This window comes from Lepidochelys kempii, chromosome 16 (assembly GCF_965140265.1).
Source record: "Lepidochelys kempii isolate rLepKem1 chromosome 16, rLepKem1.hap2, whole genome shotgun sequence".
In the NCBI taxonomy this organism is placed as follows: domain Eukaryota; kingdom Metazoa; phylum Chordata; order Testudines; family Cheloniidae; genus Lepidochelys; species Lepidochelys kempii.
In genome coordinates, this window is record NC_133271.1 from 10,701,579 (window position 1) to 10,722,678 (window position 21,100).

The 21,100-nt window shown below is 47.7% G+C and overlaps 1 protein-coding gene across 12 annotated transcripts in view; it reads left to right on the forward strand.

Annotated features, from left to right (window-relative positions):
- The window catches only part of CACNA1B (calcium voltage-gated channel subunit alpha1 B), a 473,291-nt gene that overhangs the window by 160,500 nt on the left and 291,691 nt on the right, over window positions 1–21,100 (forward strand). For all 12 annotated transcript variants that reach the window (XM_073313889.1, XM_073313878.1, XM_073313882.1 and 9 more), the window contains one exon: window positions 19,055–19,146. In XM_073313889.1, coding sequence (XP_073169990.1) covers window positions 19,055–19,146 — 92 coding nt within the window. The remainder of the gene's footprint in view (window positions 1–19,054; window positions 19,147–21,100) is intronic.

Sequence of the window (21,100 nt, forward strand, 5' to 3'; positions counted from 1 at the left end):
AGGGGATATTGGCACTGCTGTCTGCAAGCAGAGAGCAGACCCCACCTGCTGCATTTCAGGGATGACTGGAGCAAGCATTTGGTTGAACTCGGTTCGTGAACCGACCGGGTCTGAAGTATGCCCAGTCCCCATGCTGCTGGGAACTAGCCTGACTGTAGTCTGGGTCTGTAGCTGGTCCCCCTCCCACTATCAAGGTACTTCTGTGGCCCTCCTCACCCTTGTATCTGAGCCTCACTGTCGTTAGTGGGTTTTATCCTCACAACAGCCATGTGAGGTAGGGACGTACCAGCCCCCGTTTAACAGAATGGGAAACGAGGCTTAGGGTAGGGTCAGTGATTTGTCCAGGGTTGCACAGGGAGTCTATGGCTGCAGGGGAAGAGAACCCAGGTGCATGGAGTGCTGAGCTCTATTGAGAACCTGGCTCTTACTTAGGTGCAGAACTCCTTTGAAAATCAGGCCCATGGTGCTTAGACATGAGGGGACTGATCCTGTGAGGCACCTGGCATCCTCAGCTCCCCTTGGAGGCATTTATAGCTGACGATGCACAGCCCCTTGTACAAGGTGCTCGGAACCTCAGAGAGTCAGACCCTCATTATTAGCCTATCAACACCTCCTTGGCACAGGCATGTATCAGCCCCATGGGGCAATGGAGGGGCAGAGGTTCTGCAGCTTACCAATGGTCACACAGGCTATGTCTGCACTGCACAGATACCGCGACGGATGGGCACCTGGGTTAGCCTAACCAGAGTACCAGCATCCTCTCTGCAAGGTCCATGTGACTGTGTCCTCACTATTTCTGCACTTGCCCATGTGTGTCTGGGGGCAAATCCCGTAGTTCTTTGTGCTGAGACTCTTTAGGGTTCTTTCCCAGGCAGTTGGCAGTTGTGGGAGAGCTTGTCTGTGCTCTGGGGGGAATTGTAGGGAGGTACTGGCATTTACCTGAGGGCTGTAATACTTTGGTCTAATTTTGGTTGGTTGTTAGGTTTAGTGGGCGGATTCTGGGTGGGGTTGGTGGCCCGTGATGTACAGGAGGTCAGACTAGATGGTCTTGGTCTTTTCTGACCTTAAACTCTTTGGCTATCAGCACTTGAGTGATTTAGCTTGCATCCTTACTGCAGAGTGAGTAGGTTGCAGCCTGAGTTAAAGAGGATAAGAGACTTGTCTGAAGTTATCACAGAGTCTGTGGCATAACTGGCAATAGACCCCCAGATCTTTTGATTCCCAGTCCTGTGCTCTGTGCATCAGATTAATGTGGTTAGATGTTTGGCTGCATGTGTGTGTGTTCTCCCTGTGTGCTGCTCCAGCTCTGCACAGACAACCGATACAGCAGACCTCGAGTGAACAGCCCAATGGCCACAAGATCCATTAAGGTACAAAGGCGCCAGGCCAGGTTTATTGTCAATGAAGCATGGTAGTAGCACCTAGCAGACTCCATGGGGATTCTAAGACATGTATGCCCATGACAATGGACACAGCTCAGTGACTGGCGGGACTTTTTATTCCCCCCTCGGCTGGACAAAGATCCTTCCTCTGAGATACATCTTAATACCCCGATACAAACAAATTAGTACTGCCCCTCTGACATAGTTAGTTACTGCCCCTTGACGTGGCGAGTTATCACCCATTACCTTGTACATGTTGGTTCGATTAAAACATCTTGATTATGTACGGTCATCCTGACCTTATCTTTTAGGAGGGATCAGTGTGTTCCTGTTATCCTTGGGGGATGTTTTTGTACCATCCTTGATATCAGGATATGTTTGTGTGAGCACTCTGTGCTTAGCACTTCTTAGGAATGTGTATCTCTGCAATATCAGACCTATTCTTGCCAGATTCTGTGAGCAGGTCCTGCCTCATACCAGGCCTCTGATACAAGGGCTTCTGTCTCGGGCGCTCTTCCTACTACAACTACATTTGATCTACTGGGGTGCTGAGGGTTTTGCATTGGAGTCCATCCCAGCGAGGGTCATGCGACCAACTCCAACCCTAATAAGAAATGAGGGGCTGACGTGTGCATTTCCTGGAGTAGTGTATCTAAGCGGCAGAGAAGGAGCTGGGGGTTAGTGTTCCAAGGTGATGGAGGAGGAAGCGGATAGGAGATTCTGTTGCAGGTTACCTACTGAGGCCTCTTGTCTTGTTGGATAATTATTTTTCAGCTGACTTTTTCATGGCTGCTCAGCAAGAATGCAGAGGAAATGTGATGTCTGGTGCAGATACTGCCTTCCTCCCCAGGATCTTCAATTCGTGGGCAGGCTGGGCTGGGAAGGGTACTCTTGGAGTCTGGAAAGAGCTCGTTCTGTGAGAGGAAGGAACATCTAGCATTCAGCAGATGTGCTGCTGTTTACCATCAGGCTGCTGAAAACCACTGTCCTCCTGCATGTTGCAGATGACTCCCTGGTGCCCCCAAAAAGGCCCGATTGACACTAACATTTCTGGGGATCGCTCCACTCAATGCACAAGACTGGGACAGCCCCACTGGTGGGAGCACTAGAATGGATGGGGCACTAGCTTCGTACCCATCACGTCATCGTTTGTTCTGTGTTTGTACAGCGCCCAGAACAATGGGGCTGTCACCAGCATGAACTATCCCTCCGAGAATGCGCCTGCTAGGAGCTGAGGTGGATGAACGAACTTTAAAAAAAAAAAAAAAAAAAAAAAAAAAAAACCCCCAAACAAGTCACAGTTCCTTGTTCTGTTGTCAGATTGATTCTGTCTTCCTCATGTCAGCAGCCCTGCTTGCGTTGGGTTTAAAGCACTGTCCGGATGGCTATACAATTATTGCCAACTTCCATTCATTATAGCAGATAAGGCCCTGAATTTATTTAGTAGAAGCAGATGGAGGGAATACACAATATTGTAGATATCTTGGCAAACTGTCTCTTCTTTAGAACAACATTACACAGTTGCTGTAATGACTCTGGCAAAAAAACACATCCACTCTCTCCTGTTCTTACACTGTTATGAGAGTTACATAGCGGTGAGTATTAATAGACATGAGATGAGTCCCAGTGTTGCCAATTCTCACAATTTTATCGTGCGTCTAGTGATGTCTAGTGCTGTTTGTGAAGGCCGAGCTCCTGGAGTCATGTGATTAGAGGAGAATTTCTGCTTTCATTTAAACAGTTTCTAGCTGGCAGGGTTGCAGAGAAAAGCTGACAGGATCTGAGTGTACCCTAAAGGCTCAGAGATAAGAAGGCCAATAAACAGACCCCAAATATTGTTGTCATTTAAAATATCTCATGATTTTTTGGGCCTGACTCATGGTTTTCAAAGGCTTGGAGGTTAGCAGTGCCGAATCTCCGTGCAGGAGGCTTCTTCCACAGATGGTGCAGGACAGAAAAGTAATGATTGTGCTTTGGGCCCTTTAATCCAGGGGTCCGCAAACTTCATTGCCCTGCGACTCCCTTCTGACAACAATAATTACTACACAACCCCAGGAAGGGGGAATGAAGCCTGAGCTTGCCCGAGCCCAGCTGCCCCGGGTGGTGGGGCCAAAGCGAAGCCCGAGCTCCACCACCCTGGGCAGGGGGCCAGGGCCAAAGCCCAAGGGCTTCAGCTCCAGGCAGAGGGCTTGTAACCAGAGCCCCACCGCCCAGTCGAAGCCCTCAGGCTTTGGCCATGGGCGGTGGGGCTTGGGCTTTGGCCCCGGGCCTCAGCAAGTCTAGGCCAGTCCCGGCAACCCCATTAAAATGGGTTTGTGACCCACTTTGGGGTCCTGACCCACAGTTTGAGAACTGCTGCTTTAATCTGTCAGATTTGAACATAAGATGCAGTGGGAACCTATGGTTCTGTCTGCTTGCTCAGTGCTTTCACTGGTTGCAACCTCCCGTCTGAGATCTGGTTACCAGTGGGCCTTGTTGGGATCAGCAGACTGAGAATTGGTCTGGGAGGGCTCTCTTCAGTTACTGCTGGAAACAGAAACAAGGTCAGGAAGCCACATTTCCGTCACCTCACCTGCTCCATCCTAGCTCCCCGCCTCGGTTCCTCCAGCCTTCTTCCTGGCAGTGTCCCAGCCTGAGGGAGAGGGCAGGGCCTGGCCAGGAGGGAAGACGGGGCATATCAGGAGGGCAGGCTGGAGTGGGGAGGAGTGGTTCCTAGTGGTGGGATGTAGAGCCAGTCCGGTCTTGCTGCAGAAAAGACTCCAGGAGATGAACACCTGAAGATCAACCACCCTGCTAAGCTCTAAAGAGAGGAACCTCCGCTCCTTCCTCCTCTTCTAAAAGAGATGACCTATTTGTCATTTTTACCCCTTCTTCCCCAGGAGACCCTCACAAAGGCCTGCTGTTGGCAGGTTTGCCATATAGTATGATCCTTGTAGTCTTGTTAGGTTCATGCCACATGCCTGAACTAAGATAACCAGCTAGATTCTTAGGGGACTCTCATTCCTGACAGAACACTTGGGGTGAAAGATCAGGCAGGCCTCATGCTTGAGAGAAGCACGGGCTTTGATCTACATGACCACCATCCCTAGATACTGGTCACAGGTTGGACTGGACTCTTTAAGAGGTAGCAGGCCCAGTCTACCAGTGCCTAGGGTTGCCAGGAGTCCAGTTTTCGACTGGAACGCCCGGTCGAAAAGGGACTCTGCTGGCTCAGGTCAGCACTGCTGACCGGGCTGTTAAAAGTATGGTTGGCAGCACAGTGGGGCTAAGGCAGGCTCCCTACCTGGCTCTGCACGGCTCTCGGGAAGCAGCTGGCATGTCCCTCTGGCTCTAGGCAGAGGGGTGGCTATGGGGGAAAACCGCAGCCAATGGGAGGTGCGGGGGCAGTGCCTGTGGGTGGGAGCAGTGCGCAGAGCCACCTGGCTGCCCCTGCGCCTAGGGGTCGCAGGGATATACCGACCGCTTCCCGGGAGCTGCCCAGAGCCCACACCCCTCATCCCCTCCTGTACCCCAACCTCATGCCTCAGTCCCACACCCAAACACCCTCCTGGTGCTCGTACCCCCTCCCGTGCTTCAACCCCTTGCCCCAGTCCTGAGCCCCCTCCCACACCCAAACTGCATCCCAGACTCCATGCCCCAGCCCCCTCCCTCAACCCAGAGCCCCCTCCCACACCCTAAACCCCTCATTTGTGGCCCCACCCTGAAACCGGCACCCCAGCCCAGTGCCTGTACCCCCTCTCATACCCCAATCCCCTGCCACAGCCCAGAGCCCCTTCCCACACTCCGAACCCCTCAGCCCCAGTTTGGAGCCCCCTCCTGCATATCAAACCCCTCAGCCCCAGCCCCACCCCACAGCCCGCACCCCCAGCCAGAGCCCTCCTTCCCTGCACCTCAACCCCCAGCCCAGAGCCCCGTCTTGCACCCCAAACCCCTAAAACCTGGCCCCAACCCAGCCAGAGTCCTCAGCCAGAGTCCAGCCCCCAGCCAGAGTCCTCAGCCCCTCCTGCACCCCAACCCTCTGCCCCGGCCCAGTGAAAATGAGCGAGTGAGCAAGGGTGTGGGAGAGCGAGCGACGGAGGGAAGGGAGATGGAGTGAGTAGGGGGCGGGGCCTTAGAGAAGGGGTGGGGCAGGGGCGGGGCATGGGTGTTCCATTTTCTGCTATTAGAAAGTTGGCAATCCTACGCCTGCCTCATTGATGGCTTTGTGATGAGGCATGATAGAAGGTAGCTGGTCTCTACAAAGAGCCAGAGAGGTAGCTGCAGCAGAATGTAGATGGCTGCAGGAGAGTTTGAGATGCCAGGGGAATGATTCCAGCCAGGTAGGGCTAGGGGTGGCCTGCTAAAAGCAGGGAAGGGAGTTGGACTGTGTCCACTTCATTTGGGGACTCTAAGTTTCGCTTGCGACTTTGGTATTAATAAACCTGGACCCTCAGGAGTCAAGTTCCTGGGTCTTCTCTATCTTAACCGAGTGAAGAGCACACCTTTCCCTCCCCCACCCCCACCCCCAGTGTACACGTGCCCTCTGCTATCTGGTTCCACATCCACCCTCTTTCCAGTAATGGGAGAGGCAACCCCTCAAGGCTGAGATGAGGACCTGCAACTGTGCTGCATGCATGAGGTTCCACCAGGGATCCAGGGATCCGTAACTGGGTCTGGGGTGGAACTTGAGAGGTGTGACAGCGGCTCTCTGGGGCCATGGCCCCTCACTTCTCTCCCCTCACATACCCCAGGAACAAACAGCTGTGTCTCCCTTTGCAATGCTAATGTAGCGAAGTGGAGGGTGACCTACTTTCTGGCTAGATCCAAATGCAGGATGGTGCTTGTTTTCCCAACGCAAAGTCAGGAAAACGTGGCCGGCCAAGCTTCTCTGCGAGCTTGCTTCATGTTCAGTGGGAGGAAAAGTCCCCTTTTCTGTTTTGTGGGTTCTGGCTATTAGTCCTGTCTTACCTAGCGTCAAACAAGGCAAGATCACAAGACACATGATTGCACCAACATGTGCCCATGCTCCTGGGGAGCAGCCCTGTCCCCTGGCTCTCTGCACCCTGCAAAAGCTCAGCTGGATTTGAAAATAGCATGGCTCACGATTCTTCTGGCTCTCATTATAAGAATGGGAGGGTGTGTGGGGATCCCCCCCAAGGAGCAAAATCTGATCCAGAAATCATGCTCAGGAGATTGGCTTTCGGTAGCTCATTTTGGGATTTTGAAGCCTGATGTCTCTACATTGTGACCGTTCCTTTTGTGGGGCAGTCCTTGTGGCTTATTTTAGGAAGGTGCCAAACACCAGCCTGGGATTTTCATGGGGTCCCCAGGTCAGATGAGCTCCGTTAATTCCTAGAGATCAGTCCATAGGGATTGATGTATGCCATGGGTGACTTTCTGCCCTGCTTCTGTGCCTCCAAGAATGTGTCTCTGCATTTTATTTGCTGATGCAGATTAATGAGGCAATGAGGAGAGAGGTTTACATTATATATCGAGGCCAAGTATCTTTGTACTGATGCCTGGTGTTTAATATATATAACCAGGGCTTGAGAAACCCACCCAGGATGTGTAGGAACTTGGAGCGAGTGGGGTGGCTGGGGTCAGGGAGCAGAACAGCTCCTTCCCCTGAATGCTTCTGTTTCCCTTCGTCACTTTGCCTCTCTGTGCTTCTCTCTGCCCGTCCTTTGTCTATTTCATTTGTAAACTTAGAGCAGGGACTGTCTCTCTGACCTCGATTGGGGCACTGAGGTGCTAGTGTCATGCAAATAATAAATACCAACGAAGAGTGCTAACGGTTATCTACCTTTAAATTGCACTGGGGTGGCTTTGGTCGTAGGGTGGGCTTTGGGGGGCTGGCCGCAGAGTTATTTTTCGTGTGGGCTAGCAGGCTTAGTCGTGAAGCTAATAAGTATTGGGGAGCTGTTTCACACCTTCTATATAATATTGTAATCCCATGTTGGTGGGGGCAAATTGTTGTTGTCCTGCTTGGCAATGGCTCTGCCATGGACAGGGGTTACATAAAATTAGAGCTAAGGCTCTTTGGGCCGGCAGAGGAAGGAATGGCTAGAAAAGCACTGTGCAGAAGTCTGGCTGGATGATTGCATTCCTTTATGTCAGCCGTCCAACAAAGAGCAGGCAAGCTGGGTGCTCACATGTATGTCCGAGGGTTACTGAGGTCGATGGGGTTAGGGAAGTTAATTGGGGATTGGTCTTGCTATGAGCAGGGGGTTGGACTAGATGACCTCCTGAGGTCCCTTCTAGCCCTGAAATTCTATGATTCTATGATAAGTCTCTCATCTGTGGGTTAGCGGACTCCATGTTAAACTGGCCATGCTATAAATTATACGGTAGTGATTAGCATTCCTAATCTATTTGTCTGCCCGAATTTGGTGTCAGCTGCTTGCCTTCAGCAGCCAAGATAAAGCTCACACTCCATGAAATCAAATTGACTAGAAGAGGGCATCTTTCCAGATGGTGCAGTCAGTGCTGTCCTGGAAATCTGTGACATAGCTGGGAGAACAAGAATGTAAGGGGGAGAGAGAGACTGACAGCGATGCCATAGTGGTCGTTCGAGTTTGGAGGCAAGCCAGCCTTGCAGATGTGAGCAAAACCACTGCCACCATCCTGACATCCAGTTCAAGAGCTCATGCACTAGCCTTTCACCACCACTGACCTGCCTTTGGATCTGTTCTTGGGTCACAAGTGGGGGAAAAATAGTTTGATCTCATCCAATATCCTGTTAGTCCACATCCACCAGTTAATCCGCCAGGATTTGGTGGCAGAGGTGGTGTATGACTCAGCAGTCTCTTCTCAAGTAAGGTCCAAGTGTGGGATAACCAGAGTTAAATATATCTGTGTCTACATGGACTGTGATTGTGGTGATGAGATCTTGCTCTTGGGAACATCACTGGGTCACTGCAGGGATCAGGAAGGCAAGAATTGCTACACCCCCTGGGGAAGAGTCACATTACATGTTGGTTCAGCTGCATTTTGGAAGGCTTTCGTCTTCCTCGGAAGCATCAGGAATACGCCACTACTGGAAACAGGATAAATGGTTTGATGGACTAGAATGACAGTTTTGGTGCTTCTAAGTCGAGAGTAGCAGGAATTGTTCCAGGTCAGCACTGAGGTGAAGTAGCAAGGCTGTGGACCTGACTTTGTCCCAGTGTCATAAAGCAGAAGTAACTGCACTGAAGCCAATGGGATTATACTCATGTAATAGTGTATGATGTGAGATGAGAATCGGACCGTGTGTGCAGTAACCCTTGCATAGCACCTCACCGCATGTTATGCCTAGGTCAAATGAGTAGTATGAATTCTTCATTTTCACGAGCATCAGATTCTCATTGACTTTCAGGGTGCCCTGAAAGGCGTGTTTGCCAGGCTTTTCTGGAGTAGGTGGGTATCGCGCTCTCGCACAAATGACTAGTACATAGGTGCATACATGCCCTTCCTCTTGATATTTCCCATTGAGTGCTGCTCGTTCTGTGGAAACATGTGCTAAACTTTCATATCAAAATGAGAAAGGAAGTGACAATCACTTGGTCTTGCTTGAAATCGGGCAGATTCCCCTGAAAAGTTCTGACGCAGCACGTGAGTGGAACCGTTCAGGAATCTGCTGCCACGGGGCTGAGGTTGGAGTGAGCTTAGAGCGATTTATGGTGTGGGGTAGACGCTAGAGCTGCTCTGTGTTTCCGAATAAAGATCTCTAATTCCAAACTCCGCTGTTTGTGGGGCTAGACGGTTGATTACACTCAAATTCAGCCAGCTGCTGGTATTCACAAACCTTGAAAGTCTCATCAACTTGTATCAGAAAAATGCTACTCACTATGCTTCTGTTCAGTTGTCCAATCAGGGAGCAGAAGCAATGCCATGTGATGAGAGCTGGTTGGAAAATTGTAAATACTTTCCGTGAAAAGGTTAGGAAAAAAACAAAAATATTTCTTTTATTTTCTACAACTTCTGCTGATTTAAAAAAAAAAGGTTTTGATGAAAAACTACACACCAGTTTGCAAAGACTGATCATATTTTTTGGCAGGGTGCAGGAGAGTTTCCTAGAAAAATCAGAAAATGTTGCAAAAAACATTTTCTTGTAAAAACGGGTTGTTTTTCATTTAAAAATTTGTTTTGGAATGAAAAGATTTCAACCGGTCCTACATTTGATCAGTAATAATAATTAATCACTGGCCGAGGCCCCTTTATGCTCAGCTGTGTACCAGCAGGAATAAATGACAGTGCCTACTTCAGAGCTTACAGTCTAAATGGAGAAGACAAGACATAACTGGTGGATGAAACAAACAAGCAGGTCGGGGTAGGGGACAGAGGGTGACAAAAAATGATAGACTAATGATGCACACAGCCTATCAGGAGCAGTAAACGCAACTTACCATCTGCCTAGCTGCTGTCAGGTTTCGGTTTCCTGTATGTATTATGGCAGAGGTGAGTTCCAAGGAGGGTCAGGGTGGTGACTTTACAGATGTGCACAAAACGGCTTTTCCAAGCAGAAGGGGCAACATGGGAGAAAGCATGAAGGTGCTTGGGGTAGAAGCACCGAACTGGACAATTGAGGCTGGTGTTGAAGAGCGAATAGATACAATGAATGGGTCGTGAACCACTCAGAGTCTGGAAATTTGTTATCCAAGCTAGTCAGCCAGTTCTTGCAAAGAACGAATACAACTGACAGCAGTCAGGCGTGACTTGCAAATGAGTCATAGACCAACAAAGTGGCCTGCATGTGCCAAACACTTACTATTCAAACAGCTGTAGCAGAAAAATTGTGGAACCCTGTGATATTGCATTGATTTCAGTGTCCAAGCAGGAGATGGAGGTCTCTGAAGCTTAGATGACTTGGTATGGGTCTAGAAAGTCTGGGTCCAAAACTTGGTTCTACTCCTGTTTTGTTATAAGGTCTTGGGCAAGTTGCTATATTCCATTTCCCCACAAATAATATGGGGATAATACGCATACCTATTTTTGAAAAGAGATCTGAGACCAAGAAGAAAATGCCGCATGGAGATTATTGGTATTTATTAGGACAGATATCACCACATGGGGCTATTACACATAATCTTAAAAGTTCTTTTTCTTATTGTGTGAGCATCATACAGTCTTTGAAAAACTGCTGTCTTGTTGATTAGGTTTGTGATGGAGTTTCTTCGGAGGGAAACTGTGGCAAGCATCAAGAGAGCTGTCTCTCTGCCTTAATCTCTCTACCTTGAGTCAATTCTTGAACCGGAGGTGCTCCCTGGGAACTGGATACTGGTGTCTGGGCTGTGGTCGCTGAAAGAGGGGTTTTTCTACACAACATTTGGGCTCACCTCTGTTCTAGGAGTGGTGTATATAGCGTAAATAAACCAGTTACATTAAAAAAAATACCCTGCAGCTATGCCACTGATTTCTCCTCTGATGGGAAACTGAGCTGCAAGGCCCTGACATCTGACGGTGCTCTGAAGAGGGGCGATGCTGTGGTTATTTACCAATCTCAGTGGTTTCAGCTGCTGTTTGACATGACTCTTCACCCCCCCACACCCCTCCACACACACACACACACACACACACACTTCTAGACTAAAGCTGCTGAATTTCTCACAACTCTAGTTACAATTCTCATGCAGAGATCTCTCCGCGGTCCCCTCCATTGCAACTTATCTCATTATGAACGGCGACCAGGGTTTAGGCTGAAAAAAACAGGCCAAATCATCTGCAGTTTGGTGTTCTTCTAACCCTGAGCCTCAGTGATTATTCTCTGCTGAACCAGGACCCACAGTGTCATTTAAGCAGAGGCATCCACAGAAAGCTCCTTATCTAGGATCATTATTCCTGGCACTTAAGTCAGAAAGTCTCCCTGTGTTCAGTTCCCTTTTTCCTCTCCTCCATCCACATATGGAGAGAGAGCAGAAAGCCTTTGTCATCTGTTCCTCACGGGATCATGTGGAAAAGATGAACTAAGTCTGCTAAAAGGCTTGAAAGCCAGGATGAATGCAAGATAGCAGCTGTTCTGAAGAAGAGGGTTAGCTTTTTCCAACCCTCCTTGCCTCAGGCTTTACAGATCCAGAGGCTCAGTTTGAATAAATTTTCTGGCCTTTTCTTGCGACTGTCTTTGATCAGCATTTCAGTAAGAAGATTCACAATCATGTCTCCATGAAATCCCTGGCATCAGGTGACAATGTGTCTCTCGCTGTACTAGTACAGTAAAAATACTGAGTCCCCCGGAAATGAAAACAGACAATTATTTACCCTGAGTTTTTTCTTTTTCCCCTTTGCATCATTTTATAACCAGAGGAATAAGCTTTTTTACATATTATCCCAGGGACCACTGGAACAGAAGATGTCACATATTTCTCATAAATGGGCCTTGGTCTCTGAGGACAGAAATTGGCCAGAGAGCACTTTCATGGAGGGACATAAGATGGGAAGTTTAGTTTAGCCAAGTGATAGTACAATGGGATAACATAGTGCAATGCTATTGGGCAGTGCGGGAATAATGCACTCCATTTTCATCTTTGGACACCTTTGTTACAAGCCTACATTAACTCATGAAAAAAGAGTCTGGTCTCTCACTCAGCCTGCTCACACAATTCACGATTCGACAGCAGAACTCACTGCAACAAGATGCTATTCCAGTCAAGAGTGTAGTGGGATTTTTCAAGAGCATTAGACATTTATATGGATAACAAGAATATCCAGGATTCAATAGGAAATATTTTAAAAATAAAGTAGCTTTGGAAGGAATGCAGATCTCATGCTCAGGGCATAAGTCAACTTCTGACTACTGGGGTTGAGAGGGAGGAGCCTTTCCTGGGGGAAGGTTGTCCCATCACTGCCTGGGTCTGTTGCATGTTCCTCTGAAGCAGCTGGTACTGGCAGGCCACTGTCGGAGACAGGCTTTTGCGCTAGATGGTCTGGTATAATTGCGGATCCCAAGGGTTTTTCTTGACTCAAGCAGTTCTTGATCTACTCAGGTAGTTCCAAAAAGCTCCAACATTCTGCAGGAGCCGCAGTGAGGGGGAACATGCAGCCTAGCACACAGCTGTGGGGGTAAATCTGTTGCCACACGTGCCTCTCAATAAAATGAGGTTTCTCTCTGGAAAGCAGAGTCTGTATTGTTTCAGCAAGACTTTGTGCTGTAGCTTCATTGTCAGTCTCTAATCCTCACACTTGTGTAAAAGTCCCTTCCTGACACAACTGCTCAGCTTTCAGTCTCTTCCAATCCCGCTGGTTTCCCAGTCCTCCAGAGAGTCCTCCAGCGGGGAAGTCAAGACCTACTATTTCTAAAGCAAAAATCAAGCAGAAACCACCCACCCCAAATCTACAAATCATCAAGATGTCCTTATAACTCATCAAGAAGCATGAAAAGGTACAGCCCCAATTTTTTCCCTTGTTGCTAAGTCGCCTTTTAAACTTCTTTCCCTCTATTTTTATTCTCACTGTCAATTTCCTCCTCCAGCTCTGGCTCTTCAGTTACTTGCTCTTTGTTCTCACTTGTTACGCGTGCAGACAGGAAAGCTTCCGCAGGATTTTCAAGTCATGCTTGTCATCTGGCTTGTTTGATCTCTCCCTTTCTCCCCCATTTTTAATAATCCTTCTTGCTCCAGCACAGCCCACAATGGGTTCTGAGGGTTTACAGCTTGAGTTCAGGGAATGGGGCGGGGGGGGGGGGGGGAGCGCGGGGGAGAAAGACAGCCCTTGTGCGAATTTTATGAAGTTAGCAGAAGCCTTCGGTTAATTACATCCTTCCCTTCATTGAGGATTGGTATTATTCTCCATGTAGAACGGCAAAACAGCACAGTGGCAGAACTGGCCATACAGGAGCTGTAGATTATCATGCAATTATGTGGGAGAAATGACGTTATTGCAGAATATCCGGAAAAGTGCCTTACAGGAATTGTATTGTCACACACTGGGGTAGGGCAAATGGTTATTAACAACACAGGGGAGGCGAGTGGCTGAGATCCTTGACTAAAGGGGGTGCAGGGAGTGGGGGTAGCTGTAAATTAGGGAGTTTTTATTAACTTCAAACCTCTTCAGAACATGTCAGGGGAATGAAGAGCTGCCTCTGAGCAGAGACAGCCGGCGCTGTCACTGGGGCACTTATTGGCACCATGGCGCTCATTGACTCTCCTGCATCCACTCCCAGTCTCTCTCCAATAAGTTTGAAAGCAAACTGTGAGAGCACAGGGGCTACTCCTCTCAGCCTGTAGCAGACAGGAAAAGGCCTGGGTCAGGATGACATGAATCCATGTGAAAGCCACGGGAGGCCGCAGGCACAGCCAAGGCAGACGTTTAAGGCTTGAAGTGCGTGGTGCTGCCGGGCTGCAAAGGTTTGACACGTGAGCACTGGCATGGTGGGGGAGGGGAGGAAAAGGCGAATGGCAGCGTGAGCACGAAAGCTTCAAATTCGCTGCCCCTGAATGCGATAGCTATTGGTTTAAATGATCTTCGGGAGCTTGGGCTCGAATGGCAGCCCCTCACAATATGTTCTCATTCTTTTCTGGTTGCTCCAGTTCGTTGGTGCTTGGGAAGATGTAGGGCTAGTCACACTGGCCAGAGACAGCTGTAACGTGGCTTGGTGCCCGCAGCTCACTTCGTTCAGCCCCTGCTAGGCCCGGACGGGGCTCTCACCCTGCTTTGCCAAGGCACTCGGATCCTGACTTCAGCACTTCCTGCTGCTTGAGTCCTGGGCTCCCCAGTGTATTGCATGCCGGGGCTACACTGAAAACTTCCGCAGGCATAGCTTTGTCAAGCGGGGGTGTGATTTTGCTGACGTAGCTGTAGACAGTTACACAGCAGAAAAGTCCCTGTGTTTGGTTTAGCTTATTTCATTTGGGGAACTTGTATAAGCTATACTGACAAAAGCACTCTTTTGCCTGTAGCAGCTGTATCGACACCAGGAGGGTTAGCCAATCTAGCCATACCAGCAACCGTTTTCTGGTATAGACAAGGCCCCAGTCCTGGTCTGCCAAACACTTGATGATTCCTGTCTCAGGCTTTTTTACAGCGTTCCCCGACCTAAAGCATCCACTATGCTATTACAACTGCTGGAATCTCTCACAGCTTTGGTAATACATCTTAATGCCTACTTGTGACAACCTCTGCTAGCCAAGTCCTTTGGACAGAGTGTAAATTGTGCTTCATTGCTTAGCGGGTTTGTGATCTGGGCACATGTCCAGGGATGGACTAAAATGAGCCTCGCTTTCAACAGAACCATAGACGAGGGTTGTTGGAAATAACATCCTGGGCTGTCTCGTCAACTCTTTGGTTGCGTAGGAACCTCTCCTGCTTGAGCCTAGCTTTGAGTCCCTTTAATATTTGACAGGTTTCAGAGTAACAGCCGTGTTAGTCTGTATTCGCAAAAAGAAAAGGAGGACTTGTGGCACCTTAGAGACTAACCAATTTATTAGAGCATAAGCTTTCGTGAGCTACAGCTCACTTCCTCAGATGCATATCGTGGAAACTGCAGCAGGCTTTATATATACACAGAGAATATGAAACAATACCTGTTCCCACCCCACTGTCCTGCTGGTAATAGCTTATCTAAAGTGATTTCCAGCACAAATCCAGGTTTTCTCACCCTCCACCCCGCCACACAAATTCACTCTCCTGCTGGTGATAGCCCATCCAAAGTGACAACTCTTTACACAATGTGCATGACAATCAAGCTGGGCTATTTCCTGCATAAATCCAGGTTCTCACATCCCCCCCACCCCCATACACACACAAACTCACTCTCCTGCTGGTAATAGCTCATCCAAACTGACCACTCTTCAAGTTAAAATCCAAGTTAAACCAGAACATCTGGGGGGGGGGGGTAGGAAAAAACAAGAGGAAACAGGCTACCTTGTAAGGTACCTTGCAAGGTAGCCTGTTTCCTCTTGTTTTTTCCTACCCCCCCCAGATGTTCTGGTTTAACTTGGATTTTAACTTGAAGAGTGGTCAGTTTGGATGAGCTATTACCAGCAGGAGAGTGAGTTTGTGTGTGTATGGGGGTGGGGGGGATGTGAGAACCTGGATTTATGCAGGAAATAGCCCAGCTTGATTGTCATGCACATTGTGTAAAGAGTTGTCACTTTGGATGGGCTATCACCAGCAGGAGAGTGAATTTGTGTGGGGGGGTGGAGGGTGAGAAAACCTGGATTTGTGCTGGAAATCACTTTAGATAAGCTATTACCAGCAGGACAGTGGGGTGGGAATAGGTATTGTTTCATATTCTCTGTGTATATATAAAGCCTGCTGCAGTTTCCACGATATGCATCTGAGGAAGTGAGCTGTAGCTCACGAAAGCTTATGCTCTAATAAATTGGTTAGTCTCTAAGGTGCCACAAGTCCTCCTTTTCTTTTTAATATTTGAGGCCAATGCAGCTCACTAGGCAGAGAGTTGCATTGTCAAGAATTCCACCCCCCCTTAATTGCTTTCCTAAGGCAGGATTTGAACCCAGCTCTCCAGTGGCAAAGGGCAGCGCATGAACACATCATGAGCACATCTGCAGGACATTGGGCCAGACGGCTTTACTGACCTCTGTGGACGAGGATATTTTTTCCATCTGGGAAGGAGACAATGGCAGCAGTGATGGCTGCATGGGCAGGAGGCAAGAATGGCTAAAAATGGCCTGGGTCTGTGCAACTGGATAACATGGTTTTGGTAATTAAATATTCATGGTAAATAGGCTCCATGGCCTGTGATGGGATGTTAGATGGGGTGGGATCTGAGTTACCCAGGGAAGAATTTTCTGTAGTATCTGGCTGGTGAGTCTTGCGCATATGCTCAGGGTTTAGCTGATCGCCATATTTGGGGTTGGGAAGGAATTTTCCTCCAGGGCAGATTGGAAGAGGCCCTGGAGGTTTTTCGCCTTCCTCTGTAGCATGGGGCACGGGTCACTTGCTGGAGGATTCTCTGCTCCTTGAAGTCTTTAAACCATGATTTGAGGACTTCAGTAGCTCAGACATAGCTGAGAGGTTTTTCGCAGGAGTGGGTGGGTGAAATTCTGTGGCCTGCGTTGTGCAGGAGGTCAGTCTAGATGATCATAATGGTCCCTTCTGACCTAAATATCTATGAAAAAAACGTTGGCTCTTGTAGACTCCATTGGCAGGGCTAGTTCATCCACACCTTCTTTTTTGTTCCTTCTGTTAAAATAGCCGCACAACGATCCTATCAAAACTTAACGGATGTTGCTTACAGTGACTTTAAAGGGAGCGATCAATAGGGAGTAGGTGAGGTGCTTTTCCCTTCTGAGCTGTTTTCTGTAGTTGACATGTGTTACAGGGGATCTTCCTTCCCCAGATCTTAACATTTTCATTGTCGAAACCCCAAAGGAAGAGCTGCAGTAATTACTCTTGTCATTGAGGGGACACTGAGTGTCTAAGTTGGCTGGAAACCAGGGGTTCCAATTTCCTTGCTCCGGGAAGATTGCATTCCTGATGCCTTTTGGATCCTATGCCCTCTTTTCTTCCCTTGCTGCTGGAGTGAAATGTGGTGCACTCAGGATAGCCTGAAACTGTGATGCCTTTTTGTTGTCTGTGTGTGATGCCTTTTAGTGTCTATGAATTGTCTGCCTGCCAAGATGGCAGCCATTTTGTTCTCAGAGTTATTGCAGACTGTTACAGGGTAGATACTCACACCATGCTCTTTCATGGAGATTTTACTTTTTTTTTTCTTGTTGTTTTCCTTTCTCTAAAGTAGGGTGTTTTGGACCAAACTTACATTTACACATGCATAGAGTAAACACTGTACATTGTTGTGTACAGGAACTGCTTTAGTTCAAAGAAACCATCAGCATTATGGAGTCTCTAATAAAGTGTCTCACACGATAGCCTTGTTAGGGGCTAATTTATGGTGTGACAGGGGGATGTGTTCCCCTATCATCTCACTGGGAAATGGAAAAGGAGCCATCTTTCTTTAGTTGGAGGTTGGCCAACTGCCCCATTCCCCAATAAGACCTTGGGTAGGAAAAAAGGGGGGCAATGAAATTTTCTTGGAATATTTTCACCCCTCACTGAATTTTCAGAAAGAAAAGGAGTACCTGTGGCACCTTAGAGACTAACCAATTTATTTGAGCATAAGCTTTCGTGAGCTACAGCTCACTTCATCGGATGCATACTGTGGAAAGTATAGAAGATCTTTTTATACACACAAAGCATGAAAAAATGGGTGTTTACCACTACAAAAGGTTCTCCGTCCCCCCACTCCCCTGCTGGTAATAGCTTATCTAAAGTGATCACTCTCTTTACAACGTGTATGATAATCAAGTTGGGCCATTTCCAGCACAAATCCAAGTTTTCTCCCCCCTCCCCCCCACACAAACCCACTCTCCTGTTGGTAATAGCTTATCTAAAGTGATCACTCTCCTTACAACGTGTATGATAATCAAGGTGGGCCATTTCCAGCACAAATCCAGGTTTTCTCCCCCCACACACAAACTCACTCTCCTGTTGGGGGGGGAGGGGAGAAAACCTGGATTTGTGCTGGAAATGGCCCAACTTGATTATCATACACGTTGTAAGGAGAGTGATCACTTTAGATAAGCTATTACCAGCAGGAGAGTGGGGTGGGGGGACAGAAAACCTTTTGTAGTGGTAAACACCCATTTTTTCATGCTTTGTGTGTATAAAAAGATCGTCTATACTTTCCACAGTATGCATCCGATGAAGTGAGCTGTAGCTCACGAAAGCTCATGCTCAAATAAATTGGTTAGTCTCTAAGGTGCCACAAGTCCTCCTTTTCTTTTTGCGAATACAGACTAACACGGCTGTTACTCTGAAACCTGTCACTGAATTTTGAAATTCAATTGAAATTTCAGAATTTGAAAAATTTCAACCAACTCTGTGGTTGGTTCCATCTGGAGTTAGTGCAGTAGGTAGAGATAGACATCAGCTGAAGATGTCATTGGCCTGCAGATTTCTGGACACTGGGGGCCAGTTTTCAGAAGAGCCATATTACATGCACATTTCGTATTAGGTGCACGATAGGAGCCGAGCTCTTGAAAATATGACCCCAACTGTGAGTACTGAGCAAATTTCAAAATGTCATCAACATTCTGAATTTGGAGGGGATTTTTGGTGGGATGGGGAGTGGGTGAGGAAATTTAGAATTGTTTTTCATAATTCCTCTAGTCTCCAATTGATCCAAACAATTATGGAGGTGGTTGAAATTTTTCATACTTGGAAATTTGCAAAATTCAAGGTTGTGTGCTGTGTGAATTCCTCCCCACACTCAGGATCTTGTGGGGTGGCTCAGCAATCTCCTAAAGAGCAAGGCAGGCGACTCCAGAAGGCTAAGTTAATAATTTTGAACTCATGTAACTGAAGGAGGTAAAATTGTTTAAGATTAAGTGGAAAACATCAAAATCAGATAAAACAAAAAGTATTTGTGTGTCTGTGTACATGGGACCTTCTACTCTACTGGATGGAATCAGAACTGCTCAACCGTGTGTCATAGGCTCTATATTGCAGAGAGCTAATGAAGATTTTCCTTTAGCTCGAGTAGCAGGGATATGTAACTTAGGAGCAGGCAGATATGCATTGTATGTTTTCACTGGCTACTGAATGCAGTGTAATGACCACCGTGAAGTCCTAGGTGGCCTGAATTTGTTATCATTCTTCATTTATTTGTATTTTGAAAAACTCACATTTAATTCAATTTCTTTCTTTCTCTCTCTTTCTCACCTTTCCCACCCCTGCCCCTTTTTGTCTTAAATCAGGATTCTAGCCACCGCTGGGACTGATTTTGACCTACGGACCCTGCGAGCTGTTCGGGTATTGAGACCTTTGAAATTGGTGTCAGGAATTCCAAGTGAGTGTAAAGAGAACCATTGCAACATCATTGTCAGAGAGGCCCCCTGGCCTTTGGGGTCTGTGTCCTCTGATCTATATAATCTTCCCCCTGCTTCCTATCACACTGGGGTGCCCTTGCTTTCCACGCCTGAGGTCCTGATTTTCCATTGCTCTGTGTTGTGGGTCAGCTTTTACACCTATGCAAAGGGCGTGCAAAGTGCTCCCTACTAGGCCCCAGGATTGGAACTTCACAGATTTGGTTCTTGAGACGTCTTCACTCTGGGACTTGATCTGTACTCCAAGCACTGCCAGATGCCAAGTTTGCCAACCTTCTGGCCTCTCGAATTGGCTCGAATTGGCTCGAATTCCCAAGGGAGATCTTTAGCTGGAGCTAGGGCAGTTAACACCAAATGTGGCTCTGGCCTCCCATGTTACTCAGCCTGTAAGTAACACCAGGTAAGGGCAAGGGAGATAAAGGGAGAGTACCTCTAATCAAGTTTTCACCATAGGCAACGTGATACTTTTATCGTTTGAGTTGCCCAGATGCTCTGGTGAGGGGCACTGTAGAAATACTTTGCAGAGGACTCCTAGTGATACCTGTTCATTTTTCCCTTTCTGAATTTGGAACTGAAGCATTTTCCATGCAGCATGAGGCAGTGAGAGGAAATTGTTTCCCTTTTAAATGGGATGCACTTACATGAAGCTCAGCTGTTCATCCAGACTAACTCATTAACATCCTTCTCCTCCTCTCAAACAGCAGCCTGGTGTTTCAGCTCTACTCCAGAGGTGGTTTCTTGCAGCCAAAACACCAGGGGCTGTGCAGAGCTGATGAGGAATGAGCTTCCCTGCTTCTTGTGCTGGAAACTTGAGACTGCAGTTCCCTTTGGGAGCACAGATTACATAGGCATTTCCCATGCAGAAGGAAAGGGCTCGTGCCTCAGCTTGTGACAAGCTGACATCTATTTATTAATATGTATTTGAAATGAATAGTCATAGGGAAATGCCCTTCATCTGTTAAGCACCAACCAACAAATGCTTTTTGATTGTGCAAGGCCATTTAAATAGACATGATGAAGCATTGGAGGGGAAACTAAGCTGAAATGACTTATCTAAGATCACTTGATAAATCAGAGCTGGGACTGGAACTTGTGTCTACTACATCCCAGCCTACTGCTTTATCCACTAGGCCATTGACTGACCCTTCTTCCGAGCCCACTTGTGAGGTGCATTGAGAGTGTGGGGAAGGATTGTCCTGCCATTGCCCATGCTGTGGGTGGATAAAGAGCAGCTTCCACTCCCCAGGGCTGTAAATCAGGCACCTTTCTCTAGCATGAAATTCATATGAAAAATTAAAGCAAGTTTAATAAAATAATCATGATCCCATATAGGAACCACAAGGAGGGTGAAATCACAGATACGAGAGTTTCTTAAAGGAGAACAACACACCCACTCCATTGCATAAAGGCATCCCTGAGTAAAGAGATCAGCACAAGGAGTATGCACCACTTAAGTCCAGCGTACGCCTTATTCTGAATGCGTAAGTGGGACTTCCGTGGCACAGAGGCTGTGTGCGGGCTCTCTGCATAGGGGCGAATTTCACCTCACTATAACCACACAACATTACACACTTCCATGGAATACTCTAGGGCCCCAGTCAACTTTCTAAAACTGATTATCTGGTGGGAGAGAGTCTCCCATTTTGATGATTACATGTGAGAAAACTGCCACTTTTTGCTTCATGGGCACTTATGCCTTATGAAAACAGACATTCAACTTAATACAGCCAGCCACAACTCTTCCGCCCCTTGAGCCGAGTGGTAACTATAGCCCAGTGTGACATCATAGATTTAAGGCATACTATAGATCTGCTATATAATTGAAAGGCTGCTTTGGGATGATCCTTTTGCCCCAGTGTGGGCCCCACAGCCAAGGTAGCTTTAAACGGGTGGTTAACAGTGCATTGCTTTCCTTAG